At 35.1% G+C, this 21,989-nt stretch overlaps 3 protein-coding genes across 3 annotated transcripts; 2 read left to right on the top strand and 1 right to left on the bottom strand.

Annotated features, from left to right (window-relative positions):
- The first annotated feature begins 1,246 nt into the window (after nt 1–1,246).
- On the top strand, nt 1,247–3,478 carry LOC135689538 (uncharacterized). Its single transcript, XM_065206789.2, has one exon. It carries the CDS (start codon nt 1,320–1,322, stop codon nt 3,048–3,050), a length of 1,731 nt encoding a protein of 576 aa, XP_065062861.2. The 5' UTR covers nt 1,247–1,319; the 3' UTR covers nt 3,051–3,478.
- A 6,257-nt stretch (nt 3,479–9,735) lies between these two features.
- LOC135689543 (uncharacterized) lies at nt 9,736–15,053 on the bottom strand. Its single transcript, XM_065206793.2, has 5 exons — nt 14,730–15,053; nt 11,726–11,773; nt 11,161–11,233; nt 10,664–10,689; nt 9,736–9,942 (listed from the first exon to the last, which is right to left on the bottom strand). The coding sequence occupies exons 1-5, from the start codon at nt 14,775–14,777 to the stop codon at nt 9,736–9,738; spliced, it is 402 nt and encodes a 133-aa protein (XP_065062865.2). The 5' UTR covers nt 14,778–15,053.
- Nucleotides 9,853–21,498, top strand: LOC135689542 (uncharacterized). The gene is made up of 6 exons (XM_089108633.1): nt 9,853–9,992; nt 15,046–15,312; nt 17,111–17,158; nt 18,525–18,600; nt 20,363–20,388; nt 20,498–21,498. The coding sequence occupies exons 1-6, from the start codon at nt 9,903–9,905 to the stop codon at nt 20,609–20,611; spliced, it is 621 nt and encodes a 206-aa protein (XP_088964759.1). The 5' UTR covers nt 9,853–9,902; the 3' UTR covers nt 20,612–21,498.
- Nucleotides 21,499–21,989: the final 491 nt, after the last annotated feature.

The following is a 21,989-nucleotide window of genomic DNA, read 5'->3' as shown; positions in this document are numbered from 1 at the left end:
TCCATTCACAAAAGTATCGCACCGGTTTGACGAAACAAATTAAATGAGGACAGCGTTGAAAACAACCTGACCAGCGAAATTTGTTCTTCGCCTTTTATGAAGCCAATAGGCGCTCGTTTATAGTCACTTTCTTCACTTTTAGACCCCGTTTACACTGTCCCGTGCAAGTTTGGAACCGTGACAAAACTGTCGCGGTTCGCCCTTGCGTTTACACTAGCACTGTGGAACCGTGACGATTTTGCTCTGCTATCCGGAACAGTTTTGACCCTGCTTTGAAAGCGAACGAATTTTGTACCGTCACGGTTCCGTTTTTGAACGGGACAGTGTAAACACCTATCCGAGACGATTTTGTCGCGGATTCACAAAGAGGTCTTTTGTATGGCTGTTTCAGGTTATCGAGACTTTGATTGTGGCGTAACTACGTTCTCAAATTCTGAAGAAAAGGAAATTCTGAAAAAAGGACGATCACAGAAAAGGCTTGTAGTGTTTCCCAGTCCAAGCCTTGATTGGACTTGGTAGTTTTGTAGTCTAAAATAACACTGAAAATTAAAGCCACCTTGTCTTTCGTCCAAGTAAAGTTTTAATCGGCCTTCCGCTCCATTTTAACTCACAATAAAAATTCGATTGTTGACTTCAGCGGCAAAATAAAAGCCTTGGTTGACTAAATACAGCTTCTTCTAAACAATGTTCTACCATTAAATTAAGGTCGTACCGGTACAGTGTAAACGGAACGGCTAAACGGAACAATTTGGAACCGCGACAGTGTAAACACTTGCGAACCGTAACGGTACAAAATTGTCCCGGGACAGTGTAAACGGGGTCTTAATTTCATTTTTCCTAGCATCATAGCTAAGATGAATAAAAAAGATGAAATATTAACTAGATTCAATATTAACTAGGAGGTCGACAGTTGATGGAAAGATTGTTTCTAAACTCTCTAGATTGGGAATGTGGACGTTCTTGTTTCTTATTCTTAAAGTAATGAGATCGATAAATGTTTACCATTCATGTTTAAACTTATTCGGCAAATTAATTAATACTTCAAATATTATTTCGATTGACAAATAGTACATGCCACTCGATTAAATTACCTAGCGAAGACAAGAACAAGAATTTGCATTTGAAAAATACTTTTTCCAATTTTGCAGTTATCTGTATTTTTCAGAATTTTTATAGGAATATTTTTCAGTGAGACAACAACTTACAACAATTTTTGAAGAACAAGCAAAGCAGCGTTTACGTCGCTTGGAAGGAGAAGGAACCAAATTGTCTCCACATCGGTCCTCCGCAATCTGCATGCTCACTTTGGCAGTACGTGGATGGAAACAAGGGGAGTTATGGAGGAACCAACAATTTTTGAAAAATTTTGGCGTTGGAGGCTAAGAGAAAGTCCAGAATTTGCAACAGCTATCGGAATCCACACCTTCGATGAGTATCTAGACAATTTAAGCGCTTCAGCATTTGAACGGAGAGTAGAAGAAGTCACCAGTCTGCTTAGTGAACTCATTAAGGAAAAGACAAAATGTGTCGATAAACAACTACTTATGAACTACAATCTACTGCAGTCAGAAATCGAGCAGTATCTAGAGGGAATGAAGTTCAAATCTTTTCTCTTCCCATTGAATCAGTTAGAAGGCCCACATGTTGATTTTCCTCGCCTTATTTCTTGGATGAAAACCGAGACTGTTGATGACTACAGAAAGATCCTCGCCAGGTTTGAACTCTTTCCTGTTCAGATTGAACAGCTTATAGAGCTTTTAAGACAAGGAGTTCAGGATCATTTTACAATGGCAGCTGAATCCATCGTTTCAGTACCTAAGATGCTAATGGCTGCTGCCAACACACCTATCAAAGATTCAAGACTGTTCAAGCCATTTCTCAACTTCCCTCACACAATTGATAAAAAGGAGCAAGAGAAACTGCAAGCATCTTCAGAGAAACTGCTTGCTGAAAAAGTTTTTCCAGCTTATCTAAAGATTGCAAAGTTCCTTGAGAAAGAGTACATTCTTTATGTGAGAGAAAAACCTGGGGTTGGTTGCCTCAAACATGGTTTAAAGTATTACCAAGAGTGCTTAAACTTTCACACATCAACAAGCCTTACCCCAGAAGAAATTCATAGCATTGGAAATAGAGAAGTGAATCAAATAAAAGAGAAAATGAAAAAAGTGATGAAAAAAGTTGGATTTGTAGGTAATTTACAGGCATTCCAACATTTCTTGAAGTCTGAGCCACAGTTTCATTTTAAAGATGAGGCTGACATTTTTTCAACTTACAAAAAGATTGCTTCAAAAATCAAACCTCTTCTGTGTCAAGTTGTCAAACATGTCCCAAGTCAGTCCCATGTGATAGAACCAGTTCCAAAGGATGTGGCACCAGGGTACCCTGGAGCCTACTACTTAAACCCTTCTATTGATGGCACAAGGCCTGGAACATTTTATCTAAATACATATAAGGTAGAGGAAAGATCAAACATTGAATGTGTTTCATTGTCACTGCATGAAGCAGAACCAGGACACCATCTACAATGCTGTTATGCAATGGAACAAAAGGAGCTGCCAGATTTCAGAAGGTATATTGAGGATAGGGTATATTATCAAGCGCCAGGGAGGTTTGCTCTAAATACTGCATACTTGGAGGGTTGGGGTCTTTACAGTGAATACCTAGGGGAAGAACTTGGACTGTATGAAAATCAATATGAATTCTACGGAAGACTCTCTCATGAAATGCTACGTGCTTGCCGTCTTGTTGTTGACACTGGTGTGCATGCAATGAACTGGAGCCGTCAAGACTGCATAGATTATATGTCACAGAATACTGCTATGGCACAGACTGATATTATTGCTGAAGTTGATCGTTATATCACATGGCCAGGGCAAGCATGTGCATACAAGATTGGCGAAATAAAGATAAAACAGCTGCGTTTAAAAGCCCAAGAGCAGCTAGGTGAAAAGTTTGATGTAAAGGATTTTCATGGGCTTATTCTTAGCCTTGGTGCCATCCCACTAAAGGTCTTGGAAGAGGCTGTGGACAAATATATAAACCAAGCTTGAAACAGGCAAAAATATAAAGAAAGGATGTTTGGAAAAAATTTGCAATGAGAATATTTTAATTGCAATTAAATCAGTCTCATCAAAGATAATTATAAAAATAATATATAAAACTAGTAACATCTGAATTACACCTTTGAATAGCCAATCAATCAGTTAGAGTTTACATTCATCATATAACATTTTTGTTTTCTATTTGGCCAAAAAAAAGTATTATAATGTCTATTTTTACATGATTGTCAATTAAAACAGTTTTATTTGTAATGATCCTCTTTTTAGAATCTCTACCAGAGATTTTTAGAATCTTTTAGAATCTTGATAAACCCCTGTCCTTATGTATTTTGCACATGAGTGCTACAAGGGAAATAATTGTGTTGTGAAATAAGATCTTTTTGTAAAGAATTAAACTCATCGTTGTGAGAATTATTGTATGTGACATGTGTTTTTATGGATAACCACTCCAAAAAACGTGAGATTTGTAAAGTTCACTTTTGTAGATCAAGTGCATTGGTGACGAATTGCGAATTGGTGACGAACTACCCTCTGCTGAATAAAGATGAGAATATATCTCAGTTTGTATTTCCCAAAATGACCAACTTGCAAATTTTGCAGAGTTAACATGTTTTGGACCTTGAGTTTTCCTTCTATGTCGCACAGTCTAAAGCTTGATTACATGAAATTTAATCATGTTTAATATGTGACAGGGTACGCCTTTTAGGTGCCCCTTGGGCTTTTGTTTTTTGGGCACAGATTGCACAATTGTGGAGTTTGTGTTTATTGTAGCAGTGCTCGAGTAAGCCTTACATTGTGTCTTTTATACGGCTATAGCAACAAACGTGCAAGTGTGCATTGGCCTTGGCTAATATAAACTTTGTCTTAGCACAGTTTCATACTCACATGTTGCACCACAACTCGAAGTTGGACTTTGGATAGGAAAGGTTTTTCCTTTGCGACCCTGCCTACCCAACCCATGTCTAGATATTTTTAGGGGTTTTTATTTACATGCATGTTGACTTTCTATTTTTTGTGTGCATTAGTTAATGGCCGTATGGCTTGCGACTTTTTGCATGAGCAAGGTGCTGCTAGTAGGCGGAAGAAGGCCATTGTTCTTCTCTTCAACCCCCTCAGAAACGATTGGGGTTTTATTTATGGCCGTCTTTGCGATTGGCGCACCGACAACCCAAAAATAAATGGTTCAAATGATGAGAGAACACCACCTTCAGTCTTATAATTGACAATGGTAAAATATTCTGAGAACTATCTTACCCTTATATGCTAATGGTTTTCGTTTAGTAACCTGGAACAAATATTAAGCCAGATATGCGTGCTTTCTGGATTTCTGTTGCTAAGCCAGATATCTGCAGAAACATAATTCCAAATTTAATTCTCCTTCCTGTTTGTTTTATCTTTGCCAAGTCCAAAGCCATATAAAATCTATCCTATACTTTAGTCAAGTCCCTTAATCTAGAGTAAAAATCAAGGTTACAAAAGGCCCCGCACATCCAAGGCCTAAAATAAGAATTTTTTACAGATCCACATTTCTTATAAAAATTGGGCGTGGTACTTTGCTGCGATTGGCAAAATGGGCGTGACAAATATAGAAATTGCCACTATAATGCAAATAGGATGTTTTAATTGGCCAATTTTAATGAATGAAGTATAAAAAGCTAATTCTTTACAGTATATGGAGTGGGTTAATAAGAAAATTAGCAACATACAGTGTTGTTTTAGCTTGTGAGCAAAAAGTTATCGAAAGGAAACCTTTGACATGGTTTGTTTGGAGCTCCGTAAAAGTTATTTTTTCTTTCCTTTCTCCTTCGAAATCCAACTTAAATCAGTCTTGCTACCCAGACTCTAGTGCTTTTGGTTTTTTTGGAGCCATGTCTCTGTAGCTGTTCACGGAACTCGAAACTTGCGATTTTCATATATTTGTTAAGTGTTTCAGGAGTTACTGCTTGTTTTGCCAACCTGTTACTATCTTTTTGTAGATGGGAATCAGCCTCTCTACATCGGCAGAATTAGGGTTTGCTGCGAGAATGTGTGTCATTGTCTCGCCTGGTAGAATTCCTCTGAAACAAGTCTCAGATCTCTGTGATCTTAGTAATTCATTTCTCGAATTTCAATACACGATTGAATGAAATCTTGCATAATTGCCCGGGGCAAAAGCTGAGTGAGGCCTTCAAAAGTCATTTTGATTGCATTAAGCCCATCAAATTCTTTGTCATCAAATCTTTTCTTCAATAAAATTTGATCCTATAAACGAGAATCTTGTTACGGATGGCAAATAATCTCTTCTCTCACATATGTACAAATTGTGCTTGTCTCTTATCTCTATGGTCTCTTCTTATTCTCTTTTCGCGTAGTTTGAAAGCATGATCTTTCCCCCTATCTTGTTGGTAACGCAAACACCACGCACCAGCCCATAGGGGAATAGGTGGAACGGAGCTAGGGGGCTTGCCCTAGATTTTTATGGCCACACCCTTTGAAACATCGAAAAAAATTTGCTACTTTCTGTCCTTATTCTTCAACATAACGCTAAGAGAGGATTTCAATTACTATAAAAATACAAAGCCGAGCAAGATAAAATACAAATTTATCTTTGATCAGACAAGTTAAAGCACCAGGAAAAAGACAAAAACGGGCGTCCAGTCAAGAAGAACTGCTTCTAATGGGTTCGTTAGCGTAAACTTTCAAACCATTTTCTAACCTATGATTGCAAAAAAGTAAGGGAGGACTATAGCCCCTGTTATGAAACATTCCCAATTAAATGTTCCTCCCAGATACCACCGAGAGGTATATTATCGTTCAACTGCTTTAGCCTTGAGAAGGATTCTTTCCAATGCTTTTCCAATTCAAAACACCTTAGTTGAATTGTTTTGCAACTTTTTCTGAAATCTACTTGAATCTACATAAACCCCAAAATACATTACGGGCAGAAAGTCATATAGGCTCAGTGTTTTTTATGTAAGTCGCAAAAGCAAACTAACTTGAGATGATGTCTTGAAGTTGAGTTGAAAATGTATACCGAGTCCATCTTTCTTCAAAACAGCACGGCAATATCATAAAGCGCAATTGAGTTTTCTCCGCATGTACAGAAGCTTCGAGATTTGGAGCTTCTTTATTCTTTTTATTGTCCATTGCTTATTTCTTATAGCAATTTACTTATAAAAAATGAGTGCAATCCATAAGGCTGGGATTGGGCTTTCACTTTGCATTGAAAAAGATGTTCCTAATTCTATCTTAGGCGTTTTATTTGGTATTTTATGCTGCACTTTTAAGAAAATGCGCTATTTACATATCCACACTTTCTACAATTACAGTTCCACAATTTCAATTTACAACTCCACAAAGTGAGTCAGATCCACGCTTATTTTAGGCCAGGGTATCTCATCCCCAGGAAGAAAGCAAAAAGCATTTCAGCCATTTCAAGTTTAGAACAGCTTCTGCATAAGAATAACTCTGTGTGATTACACAAGAAAAGAAAAATTACTGGTCATTACATTTGTTTCAAAGGTTCACCTAACTGAAATATAAACAACACCAACAATGAGAAAGAACGTTTATGAGAGTAACAGGTGATCCATGCAAATTTACATGAACTACTTCAAAAACAAGGTCAACGATCACCCGCCCCGTTAGAAGGCACATACCAGTGCAAAAGATCTAAACAGTGGATCGAGAAAATTGTTAAAAAAGGCCGGCTTTGCAAGATAAGGTACGATATTGCTAATAGTTAAACGTTGTTTTCAAAAAAATGCTTAATGTTTATGTTGACATTTTGAATGAATTGAGATGAGATTTTTTTGCATCGAAGATATTTGTAGTTTTTAACTGAAAAGTTGCTAATCCAGTACATTCGAGCCTGTCCGATCTTTTCTGCAATTTGCACCCCAAACAGAAAGCAAAACAAAATTATCTGGATTTTGGTTAGGACGATCACATTCTCTTGTGATCAGGATGATTGGCTAGACTATCAGAAGAAGCATTGATTCACATCCAGAGGTGGCGCCAAAATTCTTCCGACAAGGGGTTGGAGCTTCCGACAGGGGGCTAGAATGACTAAAATATGCAGTTCTCGTACGTTATTTTGTACAATTGGCTCCGACAATAGCCTAAAACTTCCTCCGATGGGGGGTTAGATGCTTCCGCCGGAGGGGCTGTAGCCCTTCCCTGGCGCCACAACTGATCATATCTGAAGGAAATCTGTGGCCAGATGCACACCTAGGGTACCCTTGGCGGTTGTGCAAGCTTAGGTACCCTTTGCAAAACAAAAAAGGCCGTGAGAAAAATTGAGTAAAACGTTGCTTTCCTGAACACCAGGACCCAGGCAAGTCGAATGTCCTTGGGTGGAGTTAGGTTAGAGTAACTATACTACCTTTATATATCATAATGACGGCGCTTTAAAAGCATGCATGATGAAACATTAGCTTTCAATCTTCAATTCTAGGTGAGAGAAAAACAGCAGATCTTTAAAATGGGCGCTGGAGATGCTATATGCACTTTGTTCTGGACTCTGGTTTGGATAATTCTTTTGTTACCAGCCCTAATAATTGGTTTCGTTTGCGCTTTTATCTATGTACTCCTTTCGCCAGTCAGTGCGTGTTGCGATTCTTGTCGTTCGATAACAGACAGTTTACGTAAGGGTGTTGAACTACCTTATGACGTCACCACAAAAGCAAGAAATGGAACCAAGGGTTGTTAATAGAATGTGCCGTATGCAGTGGAAATCAGTCCCAAAGTCGAATGGCCTACGACCCTAAATAGAAAGGCCAAAGGGAAGGAATTTTGAATTAAGATGAAAAAAGGTTGCGTTTTTGTCAATAAAAAACAACAATGTGTCAAAGTGGTCATTTTGCAACTGCACAAAGAAAGGATGTTCATGAACAGCTTGCGTGAACCAGATCAATGACCGTGTAAACGGAAATTCGCCTAAATGGCCAAGTAACTATCCGAAAGCAAGAAGTCATTCGAGTTACTGTAGGGTCGTCAAATAACTGTTTGCAATGGATTTCTTGTTATTGGATACATTACATATCATGGATTGAATATTCATGAAACTAAGATGCTCTATATACACACGTTAAAATTACTTTATGTATCAGAGCACTTCAAATCACTAATTAATAGTTTGATAATGTTCCTTTGACTATTTTTTCAATCTGCTAAAGTATTTTTACTCATTGAAAAAGTACAAAATACGCGCTCATAAAAAGTACATCGGAAAACCAAGCTGGAAAAACTGTGCGCTCTCTTTCCACTGTCTGTGTTTCTTTGTTTTATATTGCCTCTGTTGGGAATTGAACATGAGTAACTGTTGGGAATCGTACACTGCCAACAGGAAGAGGGAACGTAACTATGGACAAGGACATCATAGAAAAGAAAACAAGAGAACCATCTTTGCTAAGTTGTAAGCGCACCCTTTTAGTTTCGTCGAAAAGACTGTATACAGGTAGAATAAAAAGCGTTTGCTCGTTTCTCACATCTCTAGCTTTACTCAAAAGCGAGACCATGACTCCATCTGGTATAACAACAAGAATCGCTCCAAACATGGACTTTCACTTTGTTGGATTAGGTTCAAAATAGCCCAGGGCCTTCAAAAGCGAAGGGTTGCTGATGGATTATCCTCCTTCTCATAATTTCCTAACAGTGTTAACTTATTCCTCTGAGAGAGTATTAAAAAAAAGTACATCTCCAACAGCTGCCCCCTATATGAAAAATATACTTCCCCCCCTATGATAAATCGCTCCATGTTACAGAAAAATTTAGAGAAAATACATCAATTTTAGTGTACTAGCTATATCTTTTCTGGGAAACAGTTTCAATCGAGATCCCTCAAAACACATTCGACACTGTAAGTTTAAAAAGCAAAGAGAACTTATTTCACACCAATCAAGCCTTACGATCAGTCTGAATTCAGACTGATTACAAGTTTGCATAGATTCAAGATGAAATGATGACAAGTAAGGATAGAATTATTAATGAAGTTACCAATTCATTGTAGAAATTAAAAAAATTATTTTAAACAAAGTAAATTAAACCAAAAAAAAATCTTTCTGAAAACTAAACATAGCAGATATCTATTGCTTCAAAAAAATGAAAATAATTCATTAATATTACGATGATTTGCCGTTTCTAAATCAGAAACTCCTTGCAAAGACAACTTTTTAACTAATTCATAAACATTCAATCGAGGACACAGAAGTAATATTTTCTGTCATCAAATTCTGTATTGACAGCCACCAGTTAATCTATGTATCCAGTTAAAATTGAAATTTCTTTAAGCAGTGATTAATTAAGGATTTCATACTGCTATAAAAAGCTTTCTGTCAAACATCAATTCCCTTTGCAAACCTGGTGGCAAACAATCCAGTAGTTTTACACGACACAATTTTGGCAATAACCATTATTGAATTCAAGTCAATTTTTAAGTAAAAAACAACATTATCAATTCAGCAATAATTGTTTCAAATGTTTGCAAGAATGCATCATATATTGATCTATCAATCTACAACTAGGTTCATAGATTCACCATTAACATTTTACAGAATCATAGCACCCATTTCCCCAATTGCTTTTCATCTGAAGTGGGAGCAATCAGAAAGGATTATATCTTCAAGATGAACAGTAGCGTGAGTGTACAATTTATTAGGTTTCCTGGCACATCACATCTTATTTCAGGTACAAATAATCAATGAGTAATGGGCCGCCGTGTAGTTGTGTGGTTAGCAGGTGCCATCGTGTGTGGATTCACATATGAGCTTGTTTCTGACGAAAATGGCTGCCAGTTCCAGACAAAGATGTCAATTGCAATTGCTTGGAATATCACACACACTCCAACAAATATCATAAAATAATATGCACTTGCTTGCAGTACGCCATTATGATACCACCAAGCCTATGGAGAAGAAGGGATTCACTGTACAGGAACACAGGAGGAAGGAAATGGTAAGATTTTAACTTTAAGCTAAGAGGTTGCACAGCATCTTTTCCCTTGTTTGTGTTCTACTCATTGAGGAGAGATATAGGTTGAGTGTGCACAAATAGGTTGGGAGGGAGAGGCTCATATAGGTTTGGTTTTCTGAAGGCAGCAAAAAACCATGTGTGCCTGTACAGAGGGATAGGCATACAGAAACAAGGGCTTTTGATCAAATATATTAAATAAAAGTAAGTGGGTGGTAATTGACATTGATATGAGCCTTCTACTATCTAGTAGCATAACCATATTTTGAGGCATGTAATTAGCCATGTAAATACCAGTGGAGGTGTCCCAACCCTGAAAATATTTTCTAATAATTCAAAAATTTGAGTGATAGGAAAATCTGAGTCACAATTCAATGCTTATCTATATTACACAATGCTAATGCAAAGAATATTCTCAATTCAGAAGGGAACTGCCCTAACTAGGCAGTTTCTACAAGCAAAGGCTTAGAATAAATAAGATTATGTTTTTGTAAGTAAAGGCTTAAAACAATCACAGCACAATAGTAGTAAAAAATAACAATTTGCTTGTTGTCAGTCTGAAGTTTTATAACCTTCACCCTTCCAAAAATTATCTGCCAATTTACGTCCCCTGTATGTAAATAATTGATAAAGACATATTCTCAAAAGAGACTTACCAGAAAGCCAGCAATGATACTGCTTACTAAGAAAAAGAAAAACGATAGTGATGAGCTTCGCAAAATTTTTTCAACAAAAATACAGTGATCTGTTATGTTAAATGTTGGAAGCATAGTGACCAAGTAGTAAGAGCAGAAACATGCAGCCTGCTAGCCTGATAACTAAAGGATAATGGGCTGGTTATCAAACTAGCAACCTGCTCCTGTTGGCAAATTTCACCCAACAGCTGCTTTTTAGTGGCCATTGGTTAATTAATATTTTACACGAAAATTTGTCGAGAGTTCAGAAAACATAAGTAAAAAAAGCCTGGAAAAATTTCAATCTGTACAAAATATCAATCTCAAGTGAAAATTGTTGTTCCTCGTGCAAATTAATGACACCCGCAAAAAAATTATGCCTGCATTCCTTTTTATAATGGTGAAGTTCACTGACAAAAATATTCTTAGAATTTAAACAAAGAGAAAATACTGACAGGAAATTAATGAAAGTTACTTACACAAAATGTTAATCATGCACAGGTAAAGAGTGTGTTTCTTTGAACCTTTCACAAGGCAGAAAACTATTGCTAGCTGTCAATGAAATTGTTGTATCCATTAGAGATCAATAAAACAGAGCTTAACTTCTTTCACTTTAAAAGAAATGCCAAATATTGGAATTCTAATCGAACAAAAAAGCAAACCAAATTATTTTTTCAAGTTCTATGCTATGCTTCTATGCATTTCCATTAGTTTGTTTGCTGACCTATTTCAAGTTCAAATCATGTTAAGCTCCAATAAAAAACTATTCTGGTTGACTTTTTTTAAATATACAAAGTAACAATTGTCAAGTGACTTTCTATACATAAACAATATTGAAATAAATCAAACAATTATTGTAGAAACCATTAATTATTGTAGGCATCTGGAGACAACCCGCAATACTTTGCATCTGGAGACAGCACTATCTCAGTTTTTTTAGCTATTTAAATTGGGTCAGATATCAAAAGTTAATTGAATATGTCAAAAAACATTGTTAGCAATGCTTCTGATGCTCTGATTAAAGACCATCTTGTGAATACTTACTATTACAATTATTGCAGTTATAGCCGTGAAAATTCTTGCAAAAAGAACCTAAAATATAATTAAAAAAGTATTGAACTTTTAATTGCTTCATGTTAGGCATAGATATATACTTGTTTCTTAAAATGAAAAACAAAATGCATCAAAAAAAAAAATTCTAAAAGAATAGCAATAAAATTAAAATTTCAATTTTGACAAAGTCATATGTTCCAACCCTCCCGATATGACTGGGAGACTCCCGATTTCAGAGGTCATCTCCCGACCTCCCGACAATTAAAAAATCCTCCCGATTTTTGAAAAAAATCTAAAATAAAAACAAAAAGCTGGTATAAAATAAAGAAGAATCAAGATCACTGTCAACAGTGCAGCCTTTTCATAACAGACGAAACAATTCAATGTATTCACAACATTACAATAGTTCAACATCGGATAAAGCCAGACGCCAAACTGTGGAATTGATTGCAAGAAAACTTTTCCTATAAAAATATAATTATAATTGTGCACAGTGGCATTTCTAAGCCCAGAATTTTTTCGGCCTCTTCATTTGCCCCCCCCCCCCCACTTTCTAAGAAAGTTCTTCGATATTACTGACCTATTGATTACGAAGAACTGCTTTTCTATTAACATATTACAGACAGAGAAATTAAAGAATCCTGAGCCATTTTGAGGCCTCAGAAATGACAAAATGTCAGGAGCTTCCGGGGGCTTTGCCCCCTCGACCCCTGCCATTACGCTGCCCTGGACCCGCTGGAGGGCTCATAGCGCTCCCCAGACCCCCAGCTCTAATTTTTCGCTCGCTTCGCTCGCAATCTCTCCCGCTTTTCTTTCTCTACAGGTTGGAAGGTATGCAAAGTTTGATCGTTAAGGAGACGACATCAAACTTTATTTTCATAACGACATTGGCTGAAAAAAACAGCACCACCAGAAAAAAATGCAAATCCCTTTTTTGTTTTGCATTGTAGTTGTTTTATAGAATTGTATTTATTTGATTTTGAAAAGCTTTTTTTGTTTAATTTAAAGTAATATTTATGAAATTGTATTGTAGTGGAATTTTAAAATTAAAGGAACTGAACTGAACTGAACCACAACACAACTCAATACTGCCAATAGATATATGGGGAAGGGGCCTTTCCCTGGGGAAAGGTCTACCCATTTTTAATTCTCTTTTATATGTTGCAACATCAACGTTGATGCAAGCGTAAGTTTGAAAGTTGGCAAAAATGCTTTTGTTTATACAGATTACATGGCTTCACTGAAAATCTAAGACACAGCAAGCTTTTGTTCTAGACAAAGTTTTGATTTGTTACCCAGTCTGCAGAGTATGGCATGTGCACACCGGAGATATTTTTGTGCAAAACCTGTTTCACACCCGTATTTTTGGGTGTAGCAACTAAGATGGGTGTGGCTTGGTGTGGTCCCATAGAAAATGTCAGCTGATAAAAACAAGCACAGTTGTGTATGAACAATTTGAGATATCATGAATCTTACTTGACAAATATACAAATAAAAACTTGCGCTATCTTTAACAGTATACTTCACACGCATTTTTACGGTGAATTGCAAATTCACAAATTTTAACCACAACAGGGATAAATAGTCGGTGCACACCAGCACACCAGACATTTTTGGTGGTGCACACCGTCACACCAGGCTTTTTGCTCGTGCACACCGGAGATCTCGTCGAAAAGTGCCATACTCTGCCGACTGGTTTGTTACCATGTTGTTTATGCATACAGGGACGAAAACAAGTTGCTAATTTTGGGGGGGGCGTGGAAGGATGAAAATTCCAATCTAAGTAAGAAATTTTTCATTTGACCAGTAAATCTACTGTACCTACTATATTGATATTTGTAAATAGCCGAACACCATAGTTCTATTTTCTTTATAATTACCAAAACTTTACTCAATAATTAGCCTAAAGCATAAAAGCCTAAATCTCTAAATTTTGATCTACATGAAAGAGACATTTTAACTTACAGTAAGAAGTAAAGCAACATTTAAGCAAAACCAGTGTTAGATATACTTAATGATTAGTAGTATTCTTTCAGATCAATTAATCAATTTTATCTAAATTGATCAATTAATCAAGTGGCGCAGATCAATCTTATCTAAAATACATTTTTTCACGATATAGAAGCACCAAGAACTTGAGCCTTTAATTTTTGTTCTTGATCGAAGGAAACTACTAACAATTTTCAGAGGGCCAAATGCCTTTTCATTCTTTACAATTGAAATGATGATTTGAGAACAAACTTGTGCATATGCCTGATCCGAAAGATGAAACACTCTTCTTTGATCAAATACTTCTACTGCAGTTTTTGCAATGTGTTCTTGCTTTACAGCAGTTTTGTCATAGGAATTTATGATAAGGAGCCAAGGGCGTTAACAAATAACAGGGGGAGTTTAGCATAAACTCATTTTTATAAGAAGCGTTGAGAATTTTTAGTACTGAAAGATTACTAATCTTTTATTGAATTAACTACTCGTAGTTTCTTAAAAAACTCCCACTCTAATGCTTTCTGATCAATACGGGAATTATTATTCCAAACTGTAAAGTTTCAAGTTTCTTATCCGGAAATTCACCTTGCCTGTTCGTAATTTGATTCAACTCCCGTCAGAAAGAAAGCAAACGGGGCAATTGTGCAATTTGGATCCAGTGGAGACGGGATTCACAATAGAAAACGATTAGTGGATGGGTCAGCTTCAGCTTGTGAATTTTAATGTTTAGAATTTTTACATTTAAAATAAAAAAACTTCTTAAAATATAAAATTCACAAGTTTGGTCCTAAGAAAAAATTCCAAGTCAACCGTTATGTTTTCCAACTGTAACTGGATTTTCCAAACGTTGGGGGGGCGTCACGCCCCCCACGCCCCCCTATTATTTACGTGCCTGTATGCATATATGCACATATGTTATGTTATCGATCTTTTGCTTCGAACGGGGTCCAACCTTATATCTCTGCTATCATAATTTGCCAATTAGTACCAGAAAGCTTTTACATATTACCTTTTTCTTTGACACCTCATAGAAAAGTGGCTCGATATCCTCAGGCATTCTGCTAACTTTATGTATTTTCTCTGCCCAGTGTTTTCGGCCTTCAATGCTTCAGTAATAGGCCAAGCTCCTCCAAAGCGCCCTAGGAATGATTTTTTGGCATTATCCCCGGATATATAATGATGGGTATTTATTGCTTTGTGATGCAATTACGATCATTTAGGCCTTAATGACATCAGCGGGAACGGCAGGTAAGAAGGTGCCAAATGATTATTAATCTGTTATAAAGTAAAGATGCTAGACTTCTGTAAAATACTACTATTTAAAGCAGGTAAGAGCGGAACGGGAGAGTCTTGACCCCCTCACATCACCGCTGATTGCTTCATCACCCGGAAGTTCCATCAATCGAAACGAGGTTGAAAAAATGGCGACTACCATAGATAAGCATTACGCTACAGAAGATGAGAAAAAACCATTTGTTAATGATGAACAGCCATTTAGCAACCAATATGAAAGAATTTCAAATGTTAAGTCAAGCACCAGTGAAACATATGAGCCCTACACTGAATCGCAAATGCTCAGGGATCCAAGAATGGTGAGTGTAAACGTTTTTTCCTCTTCACACCACAAATGAGAAACTTCATCTGCCCAATGTCATTTCTTTTATGTGAGACAAAAAACTTCGAGTTCGTACGATATTCTTGTTTTCACATATCTAAACCATGTGTTTAATACAATAAAGAGTTTCCTTTTATTTTCCCTCTTATCGAAATTAAATCAACACAAAAGTAATCTGAAACTGAAAGTGAAAGCCTGAAGTTGACAAAAAGCTAGAAAAATAAACCAGCAAACATTTCAATGACGACCATGACACTAATTAAGCTGTACACCACATTAATTTACCTGCTTTTGGTCATGAACTATGGAACTAAAACTGCAAGAAAAATTATGAATAGGCCATAATAAAACATGATATTTGACTAAAGGTATCATAATCTTTGGCTCAAGGCTGCTCTCAGGTAGTGGAAACTATGCCATGGGTGGAGCCAAAAAGCCAAGACGGTAGACCCCTTATGTAAGTTTGGCAGCTACATACTTGATATATTTTTTGAGAGAATGGGGGTGTCTTGAACAGAATGGTTTTTACCAGAAACAAAATCAAGGTATTTTGTTGCTCTTAACTTCTAACAGAATGAATTAAGAAAAAAAAATCTGTTATGTGTACTACTCTGCTAAGGCATCAAAGAAGGCAATGGAAGTGTTTATCTTTGCATTGATTTTGGCCCATGTCCATGAGAAGAATGTTGCACACCTCCTGTGAAGTGTAGAGTTTGCAAACACATACTATTTTCCAATGTGGATATCTTGGGCATTTTAGATTTTATTTATAATCTTGTTTATTAAAGAATACTTATTTCCTGTATTAAAATGTTAGTAGTGATGCTAAGGATTCAGCAAAATAATTTTCATCAAAATTATTGGTGCCAGCATTGTCGTGTTGGCAATTTCTGCGTAGATCTATCATGATAACCATCATAGATTTTTGGGACAAAATGTCACATGCCACCGCACGCCTGGATGTTTTCATGTTATTGCCCCCTCTGTTATTGAATATTTTTGATAACTTGCTATCTGAAACTTATTATGGAATAGTTTATTTTTCTGAATATTTAAATCATTGAAAAAGATAAGTTTTATCAGTTATAGGTGTGATGATGCAATGTAATGCTGAAAATAAGAGTGGCAAAATAAGACTTTCTTGCTCATAAATCATGTTATATCAATGTGGCACCTTGCCTTAACTTTTTGTCAACTTTTGCATTTAGAGTTTCTTGTGTAACCAAGAATTTGAGAAAAAATTTTAATTGCATTTTTTGGCATATCAACGTACCATTTCTATCACTTGTTTATCCTCTTGATAGTAGAAAACTAGTGCCTCAAACTTGTTGCCATTGATATACCCTAATTCCTTGTTTTCAGCATTTCAAGGATCCCCTTAACGTAAACTTGGTAAAAGTTCTGCTTTAGCATATATTTATTTGCTTTAATATTTGCAAATCTTTAGTCTGTTTTATTTCTTCAATCATTCCTGGGTTAGAGTATCAGAATTAAAGCTTAATTTTGTAGGTTATCCACCTATCCCTTACTTAGTAAATCAAAGTCTGCTATATTTTGTGCATGAGATACATTGAAATATGCCTCTGCTCATCATTTTGTAGTCTCATTTCAGAAGGGCCATTCTGAATATATTTTTAAACAGAATCTCAAAACCAATCTTTCCTCTGAAAAGTTAAGGGGCTTATGTTAACTGTTAATGTATATAAAGTATTTTTGAATATAAATCTAATTCTATAATTCTCATGCCTTATAATTCATTTTTGTTTACCTTACAGAAATACACCATTTTGATGTTTGTATTTGTTGTTATTGCGGTTGTATTGGTGAGTAAAAAAATTGTTGTTCCTGCATAGCATTTTACAATAAAAGACAACTTTTATGTTCACTTTTCCTCAAATTTCTTCAGGTCTAGCTATCCAGGATTCCTTAACTGGTAAACTTTTTGTTAGAAAGCTGAATTTAATGTTAAGAATCTGTGATGTAACACTTTTCCACAGTGGGAAAAAAAGTGGCTAAGAGGAAAATTTTTGTTGATTGTAAATGACCATCAATATGCAAGTGATATATTTGATTCATTCTTAGAACTGGTTTTAGAAGAATTATATTAACCAGGCAAGCAGCCAAAATTGATTATTGATGATAGTGGCTAAGAAGATTGAATAGTGAGAATCAAAGCTGCAGTAGAATTACAATAAAATTAATTTCTGTAACTTTTTTTAAAATATAGCATAATATGGGTAGTAATAACTCTTCAATTTTAGAATCCCCTTTCCCCCGTGTTTCATGGATTTTATTGCTTTGTGCTTGAAATGGTGTGTGATGCAAACAACTTTTTATCTATCTTTGCTTATTCCTGCTGTCAAGAAATATAGGCTAATGCTTTAAGGGAGACCTTTTGTGTTCTAAAGAGAAAAGAAAACAAAGAAATTGACAGAGAATATGTTCTTGTTCTTCAATACAGATGTCAAATATAATCAGTTAATAACTTTCCAAGAAGTTATTATAGAATTGATTTGTTATCATTTAAAAATATCCAGATTGAAATAGATTTTAACTGTCTGTAGATCCTACCATCCATAGATGTATTGTCATGCACTGTCACTGACGTCTGTATCAGCTCTGAAGTAGCAGATATCATAGTGGATATTAATCAAAGAAATATCTTGCCATTTGATTCGGCTACCTTTAACGATAATACCTAACTGTACTATTGTGTTAGCAACTGTACAATAGGTAACTACTTGGTGACAACATTGTAATTCTATGGGGAAATTCTTTAACACCTTGGAGAACTGCCTTCAAATTTGATGACTTTGACTTTCCTCTGCCTTAGAAATATATTTTCAAACCTTAAAGCTTAAGAAATTCCCCTCACAAGTTTTTTGTTTTGCATGTGCGATATTTTACATGCCTTAGACAACTTGGGCATGTGTGCCCCGACAACGGCACACCACATATTACAAAGCTTGCACTACTAAGCAAAATTCAAACACCAATAATTGCACTTTAAATTTTTTTTATTAAAAATTATTGATCTTTAATTTTTTGATTCATTTGATTGCTGGAGAGATGAGATACATGCATGACTCATCAGGTTTAATGTAAAATTATGTCACATTATAACAATATATTAACAATTTATGCATCCCTTTTGTAATGATTCCATGATTCGTTTCAATTATTTTTCAGGTAACATGCATTCTTTCAATTGTCCAAGGGGTTAAGTATGGGGCCTCATACCTCTTACAAGGAATAAGCATTATATGTAAGTACAATGCCTATATTGTCAAACATTCCTGGGATATCTTTAAGCAACTCGAACACCGTAACAGCTCTATTGAGCCCCCTCTCTCTATTAAGCCCCCCTCTGTTAAGCCCCTCCTCATCAAACAAAAACTTGAAATAAGATCCCACTCTCTAATAAGCTCCCCCCCCCCCCCCTATTTTGTGATGATACTAAGATCATGTGCATTAAATACAGCCCATGTAAAGACTTACTTGTGCGACTCGGTAGTCAGTTGAAATTTGTTTCAAAGATGTCAGATCTTCTTGATATAATTGTTCAAATATGCTTATTCCACACGATATGATAATAAAGGACTGAGGAAAAGGTTCATCTGATCAAAAACTGTTAGCACATTAATTTGGTACCCTAAAAAATCAATTAGACATATGCCAGTTTTTAGGAAGTTTTATGGCCCAAGCCCTGCAAAGTGAGGCCAATTGATGATATGCTGAGTTATTTGAATAATAACTGCCGCAAAATCTATATTTTATTAATATTTCCATTTTTTCCCGCTCTTTAATTTATCTCTTTAAACAAGATTCATATCATAAGCAGAAAATCCATGACAAAACCAGAATGAAAATATGAAGACTATGGTCGAATGCCGTATATACGCTATCTCATGAGTTATATACCGTAAATAGCCTGTGCAGTATGGCCACTACTAGAGCCTGAGTAAAGTCTGTTACTGGATAAAAACCTGGCTTATGGGCTGAAGTGTTCAGACCAGTGTTTTAGTTATTTTTTCAATGTGCCCTTTCAGATACCAAAATCTTTGCAACTAATTAATCCTTTATTTGTGATGCACATTTAATCAATTGTTATTTTTATGCATTATCAGAGGCCCTGGACAATATTAGGGATAAAGAAATATAAGAACAGCCAAGCCCAGTTTATATTTCAAATAATTCTTGAGAGCTTTGTGGGTATTTTTTATTAAACAGGCAATTTTTTCAAACGTAAATTATTTCCACATTTTGAATATCACTATTTTCTACTTTTGTTTTCCTTTGTCAGCGTTTGGTTTCAGCAAGAAACTTTGTGATATTTAAAATTTGCTTGTTAGATTCCAAGGCCAAATCTTCATTTCTATATAAAAGGGTTTTCAATATATTGTCATCTAGAGCCTCAGAGCAACACTTTGACCTCCCAGACATATGTAGCGAACCTGCCTGTAAACATAAAATGACACTATAGCATTTTTTCTTATGAACAATTAAATTATTTTATGTTAGTTTTGCTTGCAGTGGATTGCAATTCTGTTATCTTCTGTCACATAAAACTTTTTAGATAGACAAACATTGTCCATTTTATAGAAAAAATAGCCTTTTTGTACAAAGACTTTTTGTTTGAATTTTACCTAGGTCTGCCCCCTTGAAACTACTCAAATGTTTATAAAATCATTCTTTTGATATCAGTACAAGCATTTTGACAAGTCCAAGAGTCTGATTTGCCTCTAGATTTATGTGTCAAACTTCCCTTTGTGGACTCTGGTTGCTTATCAATGATGCCATTTATAAAGATTTTAGTGGACAAAATTTTTATTGCTAAATGGCCTCATATAAACGTGACCAATTAAGCACATTAATTAAACGTGTATCTAATTTAGGGGGATAGAAGATAAAGTATCTTGTTTAAAGTATATACATATTATATCATTATTCTTAATCAATTTAATTAATGTTAATCAGAAAAAACTTTTTATGTGTTATATCTGTATAAATTGTTTTTTTTATTTCAGGTATTGGCATTGTTGCTTTACTTCTTGTAAGTATTATCATAACTTTCATTTTCTTTCTATCATGTGGCAAATTTGCTTTTTTATACTGTTTTCTGTTTATATAAGTTTATTAATCATTCAATGTTTTCTTCTTAGATTTTTCTTATCAAAAAGGACGATTTCCCCAAAGAAAAAACCTGGTTTGTGTTTTTTGTTGGATTTTGTATTTTCATTGAGGCAGTTTTGACCAATGTAGTACTGTATAATTAATTAAATAATGTATTGATTGTATCTGTTACCTTTTAAGTTTCAATAGCTTAATTTTGCTGAATGTTGAAGTTAACTGCTGACTTTTGTAAAATATGCAAGTTAACCATACTTTAAGTGAAAAAGATACATAAAGCTTTCACTCAGGATAATTGCACAGGGTATTATCATGTTACTTTACTGTAACATTGATATTTCTGCAGTTTATAAGTACATGGCTAAGCATCATATACGTTTCATTTGTAGTTGCATAATCATATAAAGTCTCAATTGCCCAACAATAAAATATAATCCATGCATATGTTACATACTGCCAGCAATTTCTTTCCTAGTAACAATTCTATTTTTTGAAGTTCAGATTTAATGCATTGATAATGGTTTAATTGTAAGTGATAAGAATTGTTATTTTCAAGCAAAGTCTTACTTGTTTTGAAAAATTAAAATTTGTATATACCTTGTATAAGGTAGGCTTATGGAGACAATGAATGTGCTCATATATTATAAATTTGGTTTTGAGAGAATTCGATTGTAGAAAATGCAATTTAGTTCATACATAGATATTCTTCACAGATAGATGCCAATTCACCCTTGGCACAAATTTTATTTTAAAAGGGTTCTTATCTTTAATATTTTTTCAAAGGTGTCACCTAAACGGTAATTATATTACTGATGATGATATCTGAAAAGAAAATACTTATACATCTGATTTTGTATTTGGTGTTCTCTCCATTCAGAGAGGCAGCAAATTTGTTTAAGCTTTACAGCTGATATCAACTTTCTGATAACGTTTTCTGTATATGTGAAGAATATCTGCTATGTATTCGTAATGGCTGCTAAATGATGAGCAGAATATTAATTTGTAAATTTACAAACTTTAAGATCTGATTATTGCAGACATTTTTTTAATTGCAAACATTACAGACAGAAACAATTTAAACTTGGAAGTATTTTTTGTGACCATTGACTCTATCATATAGACCTTGATGCTTCACCAGAAATAATACCAGATTGAGAAAGGTCTGTTCTAGTGAATCAAATTTATAGCAATCAGAATCATAATGGATCATGATAATTTAGCATTAATACAATTTGCTCCCTTACAAGAATATAATATGGATTGTCACATAAATTGAAAAAGTAGTAGTTCTGACATGATGTCTCTTCTGTTGTCGTACTGTGTATTGCCGTCTGATCATGAAGCTGTGTTTCCCAAAATCAAATTTGTGTTTTATAGTGACTACCCTTAACAAAATTTTCTTCAATACAGCTACCCACAAAAACAGTTTTTTTTAATACATCTCCACCATAACATATCTGCATACGCCTGTGTTATGCTTCTGTTATAAGTAAAACTGAAAATGTTTTAACAATAATTCAGTCA

This window comes from Rhopilema esculentum, chromosome 5 (assembly GCF_057945365.1).
Source record: "Rhopilema esculentum isolate cy_ngs chromosome 5, ASM5794536v1, whole genome shotgun sequence".
In the NCBI taxonomy this organism is placed as follows: domain Eukaryota; kingdom Metazoa; phylum Cnidaria; class Scyphozoa; order Rhizostomeae; family Rhizostomatidae; genus Rhopilema; species Rhopilema esculentum.
This window is presented reverse-complemented; position numbering and strand designations above follow the sequence as displayed.